Raw genomic sequence first — 16,167 nt, forward strand, 5'->3', positions numbered from 1 at the left:
ATGATGCTGTGTTTACTGCAATGATAACTCATGTATATCAAGAATTTCCAAACAAGACTAAAATCTCTGCAAAAATTGATGAGACATAATTACACTATGTTCCTTGGGTACTTGAACACTTGAGTTGCTCAAGGAAAAGTAGTTGTGGTTCTCTTCAGGTGTAAAATGGCTTCTTTAAATTTCCTTCCCTCCCATTCCCATCATACCTTAACCTTCATCATTTGCATTTGTACAATCAAATTAATTAACTTGGGGTGACTATTTGGAGAAGTGTTTATAATCAGTAGGTCTTGAAAGAGTATGAGTATCAAGAAAATGTTAATATTACATTTGTACCAAACAATTGTGCTTATTTGAAACAATTTAATTGCTGTAAGGAATGTATATTAAATATCAATGGGTGCAAACTGGAATATAGGATGTTCCACATAAACATCAGAAAAAACCTTCTTTCCTGTGAGAGTGACAGAGCACTGGAACAGGCTGCCCAGAGAGGTTGTGGAGTCTCCTTTGCTGGAGACATTCAAAACCCACCTGGACGCATTCCTGTGTGATGTGTTCTGGGTGATCCTGCTCTGGCAGGGGGGTTGGACTAGTGATCTTTCGGGGTCCCTTCCAACCCCTAAGATTCTGCAATTCTGTAAGTCAATGCTCAGTGAATTGATTACACAAAACAGTGTTTTTTCCCAGTCTTTTTCCAAAAAAAGAGATGTTTTTATGCTTATTATTCAATGTACTTTCATGCCAAAATAAGAAACTGTATATTCTGTTCCTTAGGAAGTAACAGAAGATCGGGATAGATCACGACTTGATTCAATGGTGCTGTTAATTATGAAACTGGACCAGCTTGATCAGGATATTGAAAATGCCCTCAGTGCAGGCTCTTCTCCATCCAGCACCCCAACATACAAGAGGAGGCATATACCTGTAAGTCAGTTTGTGTAATTTTCTTATTATTCCAAGTAATCTGTTTTCTTAACTTTTTTTTTTTTCTTTCAGTTCTTGCATTTATCAGCTCCTTGGTTTCAGAACTAAAGCTCTTTTCATAAAGAATTTGTCTTGTATTTATGTTTGTGTGTATTTATGTTTCGAAGGCAGTAATGTTGGCATCCATTATTTCCATTTGGCATAATTTCATAAATGAGAGCTTCAAAGCTCCCAAATGAAAGAAAGAGAGATCAACAAGATTCAGAAAATGTCTAGCTCCCTAATTATCCCTTACTGTAAGTGCATAGTCAGCTCAGAGTCAGGATCACACCAGTCTCAGAGCACACGTGTGTGTCATTTGACATTAGTTAACACTGAAAGTGTAAGCTACAGGTCTTGTTCCTGTGCTAGTGGGAGCAACCATTAAATTTTTGGCAGAGGCACACTTATGAAATCCTCTGTCATTCAAATTAAGATTTGGAACAGAATTGTGCACTTTAATTATGGAAATTTCTTTTATTACTTTATTTATTTAAATTTAAGAACCGTTTGCTGAGAGTAGCCCAAATGGAGACTAGACAGCTCACAAACATGACTGATGCTTTTTTTTTTTTTTTTTTTTTTTTTTTTTTGCTGAAAACTGTTTACACATGTAACTGTGAGGAACATGAAATGGCTGACCCAAGGTGTTCTCATGCAGGCTTCCTGTTAATTTTACCCACATGTGCTGCAGCTGTTTTTCAATTTAAGAAACCTGAGAAATACTGCCCCAAGATCTCTAGGTTAAAATTCAGGTTGTTTGCTTTTGTTAGTGGTGTTTTGTTTTAAATAATGAGTGGGTTTTCCTATTAAAGTCAGACTTCGTGATTGCTATATAGTCAAGGGAGTGGTCTGTAGATGTGAAAAGCTGTATTTAAATTGCAGTGGGTTCAGTTGGCTTAAGATTGTATGTAATTTTTAAAGGACATAGCAATTACGCTTTTAATAGTTAAACAATTTCATCCTGAATATCAAAATTCTCTCAATATCTCCTAGAGTACTGATGGAGAGGAAAGCTAAAACATGATGTTAACATCTGTTCTCCATATTTCACCAATGATGACCAGCATTTTAGATAATTTTTTACAGCAATAAAGGGAGGTGGGGCAATCTGTAGAAGCAAACCTGCACAATAATCAGAGATGGCACCTGTTCCCATGCTGCAAAGCAGCCTTCCAGAAGGACAGTTTCTCTGAAATATGGTATATATACTATTTATATTATTTATATAATACTTACATTATTTATAGACGCTGATTTTCTAGGAATTTTTGAGCCTTTGAGTATTATGAGTCAGAAGATCAAAAGATTTTATTTTCAGGACATTTGTGCATTGTGTTCAGTCTCTTATTGATTTTATAAAAACAAAGCATTTCAATGTGGTGCAAAAACATAGGTAATGGGGCAGGGAGTAAGGCTGCTTTGTAGCAGTATGGCTCTACTAAGCAAGAGATTATAAGAGCAGCTGCACCCAAGCTGACTTTTGCAGAGCTATTTCCATGGCTCTGCTTGTTTCCCGATGCTTCATGTTGCAGAGGACTCACTAGTAGGAAATACCTCACTTAAATGCATGGTCCTACTAGAGCAGCTTTCTCTAGTTTCTAACCCTTTTCAGAAAACAGCACAATTGTGCACTTGGTGTCGAGGCACCTGTCTAATTGGCAGCTTCAGTTTGGCAGACAAGTGACTTAACTGGAATTAATGAATCACAGGGTTGCCATTTCTTTCACGTTCGGGAGCAGAATGCCTCAGATGCCTCTGCCCCATATTTCACCTATTCTAGGAACTCGGGTTTTAGGAAACTGAGGCTTTATCTGCTCGGAGTTGGCTGGGGTTAATAGTTCAGGGTTTTTTTGTGTACTGTGTAGCTGTATTCACACAGGCTGCACCTCAGCTAATAATCCTGACAGAATATGGCTGGCTCTATACATAACCAGCTCTTTGGCAAATAGGTGTCACAATTTATCTACCAGCAGTATAATCCCTTGCCCTCACTCTACACAGTAAATCAAGCACGCACTATATTTCTGCTTCCTCAAAAATAAAACATTACACATTTCTTCTTTTTACTCTCAGAAAAGGAATGTAATCAGTGTCATTTAAAGTAAGGGCATTTTAACCAGATAAGTGTCTGCTGATTCAAAAAAATCTAGGGAGCTGCACCTCTGAATTGTATAAACTGCTGGATGGTGATGTCATTTCAGCTGTGTAATGGTTTACAGATGTTCACTGAGCTTGCAACACTGCTGGAGACAGAAGGTGGGAGCACACAGGAAACACTTAACATCAGAGAAAAATGTCAGACTTCTGCAACCCCAAACTGATTTTTCTTGCCTTACATTCTAACATTTAGAGGAATTACAGCTTTGATGTTAGTGATAATTTATAATTTCAGAACAGCAGCTAATGCAAACCATCACATTGAAAAGGCCAATGAGTGAATGTGTAGGAAATTGAAAAGAATAAGACGGATTACTCTTATACAGAGTAATATATAAGTATACATATTGCTGTGAACCTATCAAAATCCTTTCATTATTTATAAGAACTAGATTTTTTATATGTATGTTCAAACTTACTAAAGAAGCTTGAAACATTTATATTACAGGATGTTGAATCTGGTTCTGAAAGCGGAGTGGATGTTGCTTCAGTAAGTCACTCACAAACAAACCTATCTCCTAACATCCAGGCTTCTGACCCAGCAACTCCCTGTTCTGCAGCCAGCTCTGGAGCTAAACCAAAGGCTGGGGTGAGTACAAAGATTAGGTTTTCTTAACCTTATTCATTATATCATGTTGGAAGTGAAATAAAGATATTTTCTACTATTCAGCTACAGGGATTGTATGCAATCTATGTGTGATGCTGAAAGAAAAGGACTAATAATGCTGGTTGTTGCAAGGTCCCATTAGAGTGGAAAACAACCCTAGAAGTTTCACATTTAAAAACACACTATTGTCAGCTGATTACTATAATAAGCTGAGTTTTGTGTGAGAAAATACATTAATGGCACTATTCCATTTTACTTTGGAAGATAAGTTTTCCTGAAGAGGTATTTTCCAAGTCTCATGGAGGATTTAGCAGACAAAAAGACAGTTGAATCATTTAACCCTGATTTGTGATGCCCAAACCCAGTCACCCTAGTCCTCTTGAGAAGTTTATGTGTTCTGTAATGCAAGCAGAGGTATTACCCACTGAAGGCAAATGTCATTCTTGGGCCAAATTTGGCAAGCGGTTTTGCACCCTGAAGATAAGAGGGAAGCCTTTGAGCAGGGAGACACTTTCCTGCAAGTACCAGTGCACACAAAAAGTTAAGGAAGTGCAGGTCTGAGAGCACAGACATGGCAAGGAGTTCTCGATAAGCTTGATAAGCTTCCTTTAAAAAATATATATATAATAGCAATGTACCCAAAATAAGGTTTTTCTTATCATGCAGTGTGCAGGCAAGTCCTCCAAGTGAAATATTTGAAAGCAACCAGGGGGGCTGCTTATACATATACTTTCTGTACATGCTTGATGCATGTTACTGTAGTGTATGCCACTGACTTTTGGGAGAACAGTTTCTCAAGCAGACTGATACACAGTTTACCTCTCAGATCAGAGGCAATGAAACTCTCATCCTTCTGTATCCATTTATAGACACATATACCTATCAAGAGCATAGTCCTTTCTTTTGACATTGTCCATCTGCTGAAGAATCCTGCTTCATAATGCTTCAGTTGTTAGCATGTGCAGAAAAGCTTGGATGGCCTAGAAACTCCTGACATACTTTCTCTTCCCTCTTGCAATTGTTGTTTGCACTACCTCATGAAGCAGAGAAAAGCAGGCTCTTCTGAACTTCACCCAGCTGAAAAGTCTTGGCGTAACTTCTCCATCTGTTCGTTAATTCAGCCACTGGTGCTAACCAGACCAGAATAAAATGTGGGATAAAATATTAAAATATAAATGTGGTTAGCATAAATGCATATGTTTATAACAAGTTCATAAAAAGTAAAATAGAAGCCAACTGTCACTTACTGCACTGCTATAATAGTAAGTTAACTAATGCCTTTGATTGAGGCAGTAACAAAAGTTGTAATAAACATTCACATTTAGACTTGTTCACTTGTACAAAAATAAATTCATGTGTAATTTATCATCAGTGCATAACTATAGCAAATAGAGAGCTCTGGAGTCTGTCATTACATACAGTGCAACACAGATTCTCAAATAAGTACGTATGTTATGCTGGAAGGTAATATCCCATTTGCCAGATCCTGAGAAGAGCACAGACAAGCTTTAAGGTATTAAACATCCCTTATAAATTTAGGTTTCTCTTCTAATATTTGGGGAACTCTTAACACCTGACTTTGCAAAAGTGTGGATCACTTCCTTTGGAGTTAGATATAATGTGCTAATTCGTCTTTAATAATATTTCTTTGACTTTTGCTGTGATGGATGTATCATGCTGAACGTATCTGTGAGTATTGCTTTGTTATGTCTTTTAAAATTTACATTATTTTGGAGAGATGCTTTTTTTTTTAATTTACTTTTTAGAGTAACTGTGAATATTCAAAAAATTGTTGTTGATGGGTGGGTTGTAGAGCTACAATCCTAAGTCACCTTTTGTTAACTTTTTTGGTAAGTAAAGCTGAATTTCCTCCAAACTCTTTTTCCTGAAGTTTCGCATGCTGCAACTCACCACATTCTATAGTGAGAATTGGGATGGGCTCTTTTTAGTAAGTATGTTCAGATAAAGACTAAAGACTATATTTTATTTTTAACAAAGTAAGTTTTATAAATACAAAAATGTGGATCATTTTTGCTCAAACATAGATCTCCTGCAAACTGGAGAAAAAACTGTTCTCAGATACATTCTGTTCCTTTTGGGTTTGGGGCTTTCAGGTTGTTTAGACTGAATACACTTCAGATCCACAAACTGAGTGCTTCAGACTTTAAAACTTCAGCTGCTTCCCTATCTACAGTCAAACTTTATTTGAAAGGATATATTTTCTTGGAACACACTAGGAGAAAACCACCCTTAGTTCTCAGCTTTGTGTATTTCTAGCCCTCTTGTTCGTCTCTTCTGCATGGCTCAGTAGTCTGCTGCTAGGTGCTTGACTGAAAACCCATACTGGTAGAAAAGAAGTTCCTCTGTCCTTCTTGTCATATTTAGCATTGGGCTCTACTCAGAATGAATTTTTTTAAAGAGTATGTTGAATGGAATCTCCTCGAAACAGTGCCCAGGACAGACACCCAGGATGTTTCAGTAAAGATAATTTTTATGTGGACATCACCTTTAAAAATCCTTAAAGTGTGGTGTTTGTGTAGACAAACTATGTCCATTCAGGTTAATTCAAATTTGTATGGATTTAATATAAAATACCTAACATTGTCACAATATGCTGGAATACCCATAAGCAGAATTTGATTCAGTAATCCTAGCGGAAATTATTTGCTTACTGGTTTATTGAAAAGTAGGACATTTTAAATTTTCATGAGCAGATTTTAGGAAATGTTAAGCTTTTCAGTAGCAGAGGTATTTGGAATAGTATTTAAAATTCAGCATCAATTATCAGCATCAATTATGCTTTTATTTGCAAATAATAGATGTTCTGTTAAAGAAAATTGGGGGGGGGGTTTAAATACAAAAGATTTTTTTCATAAAAATTCACTTATGGATAGTCAAATACATTCTTGTCAGTGTCAATGCATGAGTACAATACACACATATATAAGCATATATATACGTGCATATGCACACAGAGTACTCCTTACTGAACCCAGGCATGAAAAGGAAGAGTAGGATTCTTCCAAAAGCATTATAAAAAAGTATTTCTGTAGAAAGGTTTTTCTATCATTCTGCAGGGCGGAGCATGAAAGCCTTCAATATGCAGATGTGCATAGTATTTTGGGCTTCTGAGAAGTATACAGTTGAATAATCTTCATCTTAAATTTAGGAATCTGCCACCATTACATTTCACGGTCAGGGTAAAATAGCATAATGTGATCAATAGAGTATTTGGTCTGAAGTATGACAACTAACTCAAAATACACGTTTGGCAAGGTACACAAATGGACGATCCTTGTGAAATAAGGGTTCACATGTTTGAACAGGTACATTTTTCATATAATTTAGGATTGGATAGCAAGAAATGTATTTAGCGTCTTTATCTTATGTTTACAGAGTAAAGAATGTTCGTGTTTCTATAATTAGCACATCTCTATGTTCTGGGTTTTTATTCATCAGCCTCCAAAATAGACAATGATTATTTAGTATTAATAGTCAAACATATACATTTGTCAAACATTAATAACATGGGACCTTAAAAAAATATGAAATCAACAGGGTTTTGTCCCAGTGGTCATGAGAAGCCATGGAAAATGGGAGTGTCTGGTCTGGATTTGGAGAGCCAGGAACGTAAATATCCTTCTACAAACTAATGTCACACATCTGGACACTTAGAATATTGTTCAACAATAAAGACCAGAATTTATTTTTAAATTTGACTTGATTATTATAAAAACAATATGTGGGTACAAAATTTAAAATGCATTTTAATAACAAATATGAGTTACAATAGCCTTTTCCAGCACCCAGTTAAAAGCTAACTAATAAAGGAAAACTTGAATCAACTATCATTGCCTTTTTTCCCTAAATATAGAAAATTGGCTAAAGGACAATAGTAACTAAGGCCTAAAACTGTAGCCAAATTTTTGTCCTTGAACATCTGCTCTGCAAAGCCTATCTATTTTCTGCTCAGGTGAAAAAAAACAGCCATGATCATTTTCTTCTGCTTTTCTTGGCAGTCCTATCCCCCTTGCTTCAACAGGGTCCAGCTTAGCCTTAATCGCACTGTGCAAAGGTAATCAGAAATCTATTACCATGAAAGAGCTTGTATCTAGGAGAAGATTGTTTTTCAGATTAGCTGTAATGAATCATTTAACATGCATTCATTTCTTAAAGTGATTTTAGGCACCAGTTCTGCCTGCAAAACAAAATTATCTACTTGGGCTTTGCACTAGAATAGGGTTAAGGTGCAGCCACTGATTTCACTGAAGCCCTGGATGAGCTCACGAGTCCACTTTTGCAAATCTGGTTACTCGATAAAAGGTCATATTATTTGAATTACAGTTCAGAAAACAGTTCATTTGTATGTACTATAATAATTAAACCTTTCACATATGCTTTTGATTAATTTTATATTTTAAGATTTCAGCTGTTTAGAGAAAGCCAAATCATTCTGTAAAGACTGATATATAGATATGTACATTAAGAAATAGAGTTCAAGTTTCTTAGTACTTTACTACACTGGTTTTTTTAACTTACTAAATTAAGCTAAGAAATATAGTAAGTACAAGAAAACCTTAATTTCAGAATTAAATATTCCTAAAGAATTATCAGGGCAGCAACTATTCAAAATGTTTATTTTCACCTGCGTTATGTTTCATGGTAAGTTCCATTAACTATGAGGTGTGTGAACACACACAGAATATGTCAATGAATTTGTGCAGACAAATTTTTCACAGTGGGTTATGCCACTTGCACTAAGGAATAAGAATCTTACTGTGCAACATTAATTAAAACATAGTTTATTCAAAACTTAAGAACTTTTACTAATAGAAGGAGAGAAGAGACTTCAGAATTTGACCATGTTGATTAAGTTTAGTACTGCCTTTCATATCAATGTATTTAAAAAGGTGGCTTAGAAGATAGGGTAAGACAATTAATTATGAAAGGAAATCTCGACACAATCATACTTTTGTTTAAATTCTAACAGCCTGCTATTTCACCCGACAAAATAATGACAGTTTTATTACAGTACTGCTCTGGTCAGGGACAATCTCTGTGTTTCTCTCTCTCTCTGTTCCTTAGTAATGATTCATGAGAGATCAAAGTGTATGGAAGCTCACAGTACAAGAAAAGGTTTGCCATTTTATATAGTTTCAATATATAGCTCCAGGAAATACACATTTTAGACTGTCCGCTTTTGTTTCCAGATTTTGATCTCAACACAATATTGGAACTCGGACTACATACTCAGCTTATAAAGTGCTAAGCACAAAGACTTCTGAGTTTTTCCAAGACATCAAGTTTACATTTCTGGCTCTTCTTGAAACTCATTTATAGCAGCTATGCTTATACAGATTTTTTTTCTCATGTCTTTCTCCTTTCTGTAGAGTTGCTCACATTGTCTTCAAGGCTGTATCAGTCTGGTTATGTACAATAACCATTTATTTTAAACAGAAGCAGAAGTTTATGACTTCTTCAGCAGTAACATTGCTAGTCATACTATTCTTAACGTTAAGTACGTTATATCACTGCATACTGCCATCTGCTGCCTTACTCTTGTAAATGAACGGCACTGGGCCAGGGATATCAGGCACTCAAATCACATCAGGTTAAAATATTTCATAATCGAACATACTGAAGGATAGGCATCTTGTACCAGATGCATTCCAAATATTTATAAGAAGTTATTGACTGAAGGTTGACATTTCTCTGTGGGAATTAAATTTTAATGGAAATTATAGTGGGTGGGGATACTTTTAGAAATATTTTAAAATTCCCATTTAGTCCTAAAAAAAAGATTTTACAGTAAAGGAGGAAAAAACAGCTCTAATGGATTAAAGATGTTTCAAAAATACTGTAAGTTTCATTTTAGGAAGTTCTCATTTGATATTCACACATGCAATAATTTATTTATACATTAGGTGCTGGTATTCATAAAATTGTATCCTATTTTCAGCCAGCTACATAGTTACTGACACAACATAACATCACAACTGCATGTGTACCACTGTAGGAGGCATGCAGGTTCAAGAGCATTAGCTCTGTTATATGAGAGAAAAAAATACTGGATATTGCAGAGCCTCCCTGGGAGAAAGTCTCTGTTTTGCAAAATCCAGAGGGATTTTCATTTTTTCTCATTTTATTCAATCCTCTTGTGTTTGAGACTAGGAAACTTCTTCTGTGTAAGAAAAATTCACAATCAGCAGATAATCATACCTGAACTTGTAAATATTCAAGTAGTTTAATAGAAAAGCATGAGCAAAGGTGTATTTATATTGAAAGATATCAAGCTTAAATGTGTTTTGGTCTAATGTGTTAAGATTATGTTTGCCTAGAATGGGCTAAGATTTTCCATCTTTTCTGCATGAGCTGAAAAAGCTGGAGGAATTACCTTTTTTGGTCACTTATGGGAATGCTGGTGTGCCAGGGAATCTAAAATCTTTCTATGTAGCCTAAATTTAAATACTCAAGGTTTAATAGCAAGAAATCACTTATATTGTTGTCATATGACCATGAGCAGATACAGAGAAAGCAAACCTTCCAAGTTCTCTATGAACAAATTATATGAAGGTCAAAGATATAAATCATACAAGGTCATACAATTTCAAGTTTTGGCCTCAGTTTAGTTTTTTTCTTTAAACCTCTCTTGCAATCAGGTAAATGCATTTTCTCATAGGAGTAAATTTGTCTAAATCAACGAGCTGGGCATATGAGATATGGGCCATGCATGGGGATGTGGATATGATTTTTGCAGAGTTAAAGCCTTATGTCAGAGTAAAAAGGTTTAATGATCAGAATGAATTACCACATGGACATAGAATACTCCTTCCCAATGCCATGTGCCTGATGTCTTAAAACACAGAGAAATCATAAATGACCTTTCCAAACACAAGGTAGTTTGCCTCATGCAATTTACCTCTTGAAGTTTACCTATGACTCTCTATTCAAAGAGTTGACTCATGCTTCATTGATCAATGAGTAATGGTTATGTTGACACTTGCCACAGAGCAGCCTGAGTTTGCATTCATGCTTATGGTATAAGTGAGAACCATATGTTCTCTGGTGCCAAACGTACGTATGATGTCTAGAACTGCTAGTGCCCCATCTTAAAAAAGTCAAGACAGTGAGTTCTAGATGTCAATTATATGACTGCCACAATGTACCAGTTAGATAACATGGTGACTTCAATCCTGCCACGTACATTGGTCTAAGAAATGTGTCAAGCTTCTTCATAATGATATGCTGAATTTCAGTGAAGAAGGTGTCTGGGATACAGAAGTATCATAAGAGCTGGATGTGAAATACAAAGAGTTCAGAGTGATACTCTAAACCGGGGGAAAGAAAAAAAAAAAAACGAAAAAAAAAAACACAACAACACACCCCGACATCTTTTGTTTAGTTTACAAATAGAGGTGTCTTAGGAAAACTTAACAGTAATAAAAAACAGTTTACTCAGAAAATGTATTCTGAATTTCAGTACTTTTTTAAAACCAAAGAATATGATATCCAAAAAACCCCACAACCCATCAACTTAAGATTCTGCCTATGACTAACTGTTATGCATCCCAGGATTGCCTAGGAAAGAGCTGAGGCTCATTCTACAAACAGGTAGACACTAGCAAAAAAAATTTAGTAAAAAAAAAAAAAAAAAAGGAAGTTTGAATACAACTTCTAGGTAAATGCACTAGAACTTTTTATTTTTTTAAACAAGGAACATAACTTCTGATACAAAATTAAATAACATGGCTTAGGTCTTGTAAAGAGCATTTGTGATCATGGGTCTGTTATTCTTAATAACCTAGCTCAGTCCTTGTTATTTGGAAATCGGTATTGAAGAAGATTCATGTGATAGATTACAGACTTGGATATTGGGGACTGTTCTGTGTAATATATAAGAGAAGCATTGGTATGCATAAATAAAGCAGTTTTAATTAGTTGTTAGTCTGTTTTTCAGTCAATATTTAGAAATTACACATTCTGACTTTGATAACCAGATACTTATCTGAAAAGTGTGAGTGAAGATTTCTGTCACCTATTGACTGGAATGTTGTTCGCAAATTGTTGCTTATTTTGTGAAAGTAAAGAAATATGCAGATGTCAATTTGCAAGGAATTAGCACTGACGAAAAAAAGTTGATTTATCTATTATCCATGGATAAAATAGCCTGTTTAGTTATTTGCACCCCTTCCAGTCAAATCGAGACCACTCATGATGGCAGACTTACTGCCAGGTGTCTTGTCTTCCCCATGGTTAGTGGATATGCATATACTGTCTCATTTGCTAGCACCTTTCTGGTGAAAATTATAAATAAATGCCTTATTTCTTCTAAAACCTATTTATAATTATCAGGCTTAAGAGTTAGCTCTAATATTATGATGATGGAAACAGAAGGTAGATATTGTCACTGTGAATAATTCATGAAGAAATGGGAGTTCTGCAGAATAACTGAATTTCCCTTAGTTTAAGGTGAAGAGCCTAAAGAACTTTCAGCACAGCAAATAGCAGATTTTAGATGGGCTTACTTTGACACTGTGTTCAATATTCTGTTTTCTCAGCTCTAGGCTGATTTAGCAGACCAGCAGTATTTAGCACAGGGATTCAGCCTGCTTTAGTAGTTATGAACCTGTGACGGAAGCAAGCAACTTCACACTTAAAGAAATGTTACCACTTATCAAAAAATGTTGCTCTTCATAAATAAATCCTTGTCTCGTATGAAATTAGTAGGAGAAGGGTCAGTTTCTTTAGCCATTCGGAAATAGTAGGTTTGATAGAACGACAGGATATCAATGTCTCTTTTAACTAAAACAACTCTGATATGAAGATGGTTGAGGCTAAAGTTTTGAGACTGTGCTGAGCTTTGCTTTCCCTGGCAACCTGTTCTGAATGTCAGAAACTACATGAAATGTCCCCATTTTTTCTCCAGTTTTATTGCCTGGTAAATTCAGTGCAAGTTTCTCTTCTGTGCAAGTTTCTCTTCAGTCCATATGGACTGAGTTGAATCCTTACCAAGTTTCCTCATTTTTCCTTGAAGTTAATTGAGTATGTTTAACTGTATGTCAGCAAGGAATTTTAACTCTTTTCAGTACCTGCCAAGAAAAGCGTACATGACATTTATATCTTTTTTTTTAAAAAAAAAAAAAAGCAAACAACTTAGTAAATTTTCTCTGTCAGCATGTAACCCACCTTCTGCATCTCTCCATTGAAGAACTTGAATCCCATAATCGAGATCAGAATTGTTGTTGCATGCATGAACAAAGATTGGCAACATTTCTAAATCACTGTCAGTTAGGAGCCTGTGTGTGGAAAATTGCTGAAAAATATTTGAACTCATTCCTAATATCAACAGCATAAAGAATTTATTTTCCCTGAAGAAAAACAAAGTTCACTAAGCAGTTTTATGAATAGAATTGTTGTTGTTTTTATTGTTTAAATTGCTATAATGCAGAGGTGTATACATCCGAATGGAGTTACATTAGTTTTGGTATGAACCAACAATTGCAAAAAAAGATCACTACTGAAGCTGTTGATTGGTAGAGATGAGGTACATAGGGAGTAACCACTTACAAATTGTTGAACACAAAGAGCAGTCTCTTTCAAAGGTTAAATCTGGAATCTATTGACATTTTGGAAGATAAAATTAAACTGGTCTCAAAAATGCTTGGACAATTTTTGGAAAAAGGTTTATAATCCATCAAAACAGATAGAAGCTTCTGCTCATTGTCCTTGTAATCTTATTGTCAGTCATGTGATGAAATCCCAGTGCAGGAGTTGCATTTGACTCCAGAGCCATGGTTTGCCAGCCTCTTTCATTGGGGCTGCTGTTTGCAATGCATGTACTACCATAGGGATTGCTATGATTTTATACATACCCTCTAATCTGCTACAGGCCTTGGGGGGGGACAAAAATAGTCTAGATTGATCCCGTACATCTGCAGACATGCTCTGAACCACAGACACCTAGTCGTGGAAGCTCTTGCATGAATTATTTCTCTTACATGGAAGTTATTTCTCTTGCATAGAGCTTTACCTCAATATAACTTCTCCTAGTGACACACACCTTCTCTGCTTCATGGCTGATAGAGCATTTCAGAACAAGTAAGAAATGCCAAACATTACAAGGAAACTCTGCTGAAATTAAGAAAACTGAAATCTCCAGTTAAAATTGGGCTGAGATGTATTGAATCAATTATTACATCTGTACATGTCACCATTTTTAGAATTCTCTCTCCTTGAAGGGAAAGAATTGGAAGAGATGGTGTGGGATAAATTTCACCACATGTAGAAGACTAGAGCGTAAGGATTTTTAGTTATGTAAATCTTTAACATAGTGTTGAAAAGCACCTTACTGTGTTAAAATGAGCAGAACGTATCCTGTGTAAAAGCCTTTGTTAAAGACCATGGATAAAGAAATATTAATAGACTGGTGGCTGTTTCCATCCTATTCAGTAATAACTCAATAGGATATCTAAAAATCTCCAGAACAAAGGAAAAAGGGTTCCAGAAAAGGAAGGTCCCCTTTCTGGAGATTGTGAAGGAGTAGAACTGGAGAAAGCTACATGGAGACTTGCTGCAGAAAACTAGGTTGCAGATTTTCTGGGAATTGGGGTTTAGGGGCTTTAAAGCTGTGAAAAAAACATGAAATTTTTGCCAATAGACCAGTAGGTGACAAAAGGCTGCAACTTTATTCAGTCCAACAGTGTTGCACAAGACCTTCAGCTAGCATAAACTGGTTTTAGATGCTGAATTGTTGGTTAACTTTTAATTTGCCAAGGGCAACTTCAGTTTAGGTTTTGTATAGCCTACGAAGAAATCCATTGTTTCTCTATCAGACTCTCTGAGTGCTTATTACATCTTGCTAAGAATTAGATGAAGAGAAGCAGTCAAACTAAAAAGCAAAGAGTGGAAATCATCTTGTGGACTGAGATCCACACTACCCTTGCCTTATCCCTCAACAGTTCAAGAGAAGGGAAAGCTCAGTGTGTTTTGAAGATGCAGCAAACAGTGTCATCTCAGGAGTTCATTTGTAAGGTAATGCTGGTTTAGGGGTGAGGTTGTGTCCCAGGCAATACTGCTTCTTTTCTGTTCTTTTGCATGACATTCATAACAGGAGGAGATTCAGATAACCCAGCTCGCCCATGCTAGCATTGTCATGCAGAGCAGGTGAGATGCACTATGGTTGCCAGTATAGAAATGACATCTGAGCAGCTTAAAAACTACCAAGAAACCTACTGCTTTGAAAATCAAATTGTGCTAATCCTTAGAGTGATAATAGCTACTAGAGGCCATTTAGACTGATACTGAAGATGTTGTCCTGGCAAGATTGGAATTGTTCTATTTACTGTATTGTTTATTACTGTAAAACTGTTTTCACCTGATCTCCTAATATTTATGTCCAAAAGTTTGGTGGTTGGTGGGACTTTGGCCCGTGTTGAGATGTTATGGAATTCAAATGCCTTTTGGCAGAATTGTGCATCTAAAAATGAGAAAGAGCAAAATTATTTTAAAATTCTTGTTTACTGTAGCTTAGCTGTTCTCCTGACTCTTCAAACTGGTCTTTTTTTCTTTTTTTTTTCCCTGATTTTTTCTTCTTTTTTCCCTTCCTTTTTGTTTTCTTCTTTCTTTGTTCTCTTTCACCTTTTATCTCTTTTTTTCCTTTTTTTCAAAATTTTTATCCACTTTTTCTTCTATTTTCTTTGACTTGTCTGCATTCCTGACTTTGCTGGATATGCATCTTGCATTTAAGTTGGGACAGTTATTAACTCCAAATCATACCCACCCTTCTCCAAAAGTATACTTTCTCTTCCCTATTGTCCATGGGTGTCTTTCACCAAATCAGTACTCAGAAGTTCACTGGTATGACTGCAGCTGCAGCTTTGCCTATCCCATAAGCATTTGAATTACTTCTCTTCTTACATGCAACTGGATAACATGTCTACCTGTGACTTGAACAAGGTAGAAAAAAATTTAGCATTTATAGCAGGCACAGGTATTAGATATTTTCCAGGCCATGGGCTGAAGACCAGTCCTCTTTGGGACAAGGACATCACTAATAATTGTTTTCGATGGTGTGAGTCTTGCTAGTACTGAATGTAAGCTCCATAAATCCATGTCTCCACCTGCAGCTGTGGTTATTTTAAGTGTACGATCAGCTCAAGTTACTCTTTTGGGGATTTGTGATGTCTGAAATCATGTGCATTTAGCTGAAGAGGGAAGATGCAAAATCTCAAGAAAGAAAAGCTCTATTAAAGGGGAAAGAAACGATGTAATATGTAAATATGCCTTTTGGTGAGAATTTCCTGTGTTTTATCTAAGAAGGAATTTCAGGCTTGAGTCCAAGACAAGTAAGAGAGTGCAGAGCATGGGGACGAATATGGAGAATTTGAGTTAGAAAAGTAGCAACAACAGTTTAATCTGTCTACCAGTAGATGGAG

The 16,167-nt window shown here is 35.9% G+C and overlaps 1 protein-coding gene across 3 annotated transcripts in view; it reads left to right on the plus strand.

Annotated features, from left to right (window-relative positions):
- Positions 1 to 16,167, plus strand: part of DLC1 (DLC1 Rho GTPase activating protein) — a 233,960-nt gene that overhangs the window by 57,251 nt on the left and 160,542 nt on the right. For all 3 annotated transcript variants that reach the window (XM_051616522.1, XM_051616520.1, XM_051616521.1), the window contains exons 3-4: positions 778 to 927; positions 3,575 to 3,715. In XM_051616522.1, coding sequence (XP_051472482.1) covers positions 778 to 927; positions 3,575 to 3,715 — 291 coding nt within the window. The remainder of the gene's footprint in view (positions 1 to 777; positions 928 to 3,574; positions 3,716 to 16,167) is intronic.

Source organism: Apus apus, chromosome 4 (assembly GCF_020740795.1).
Source record: "Apus apus isolate bApuApu2 chromosome 4, bApuApu2.pri.cur, whole genome shotgun sequence".
Classification (NCBI taxonomy): Eukaryota; Metazoa; Chordata; class Aves; order Apodiformes; family Apodidae; genus Apus; species Apus apus.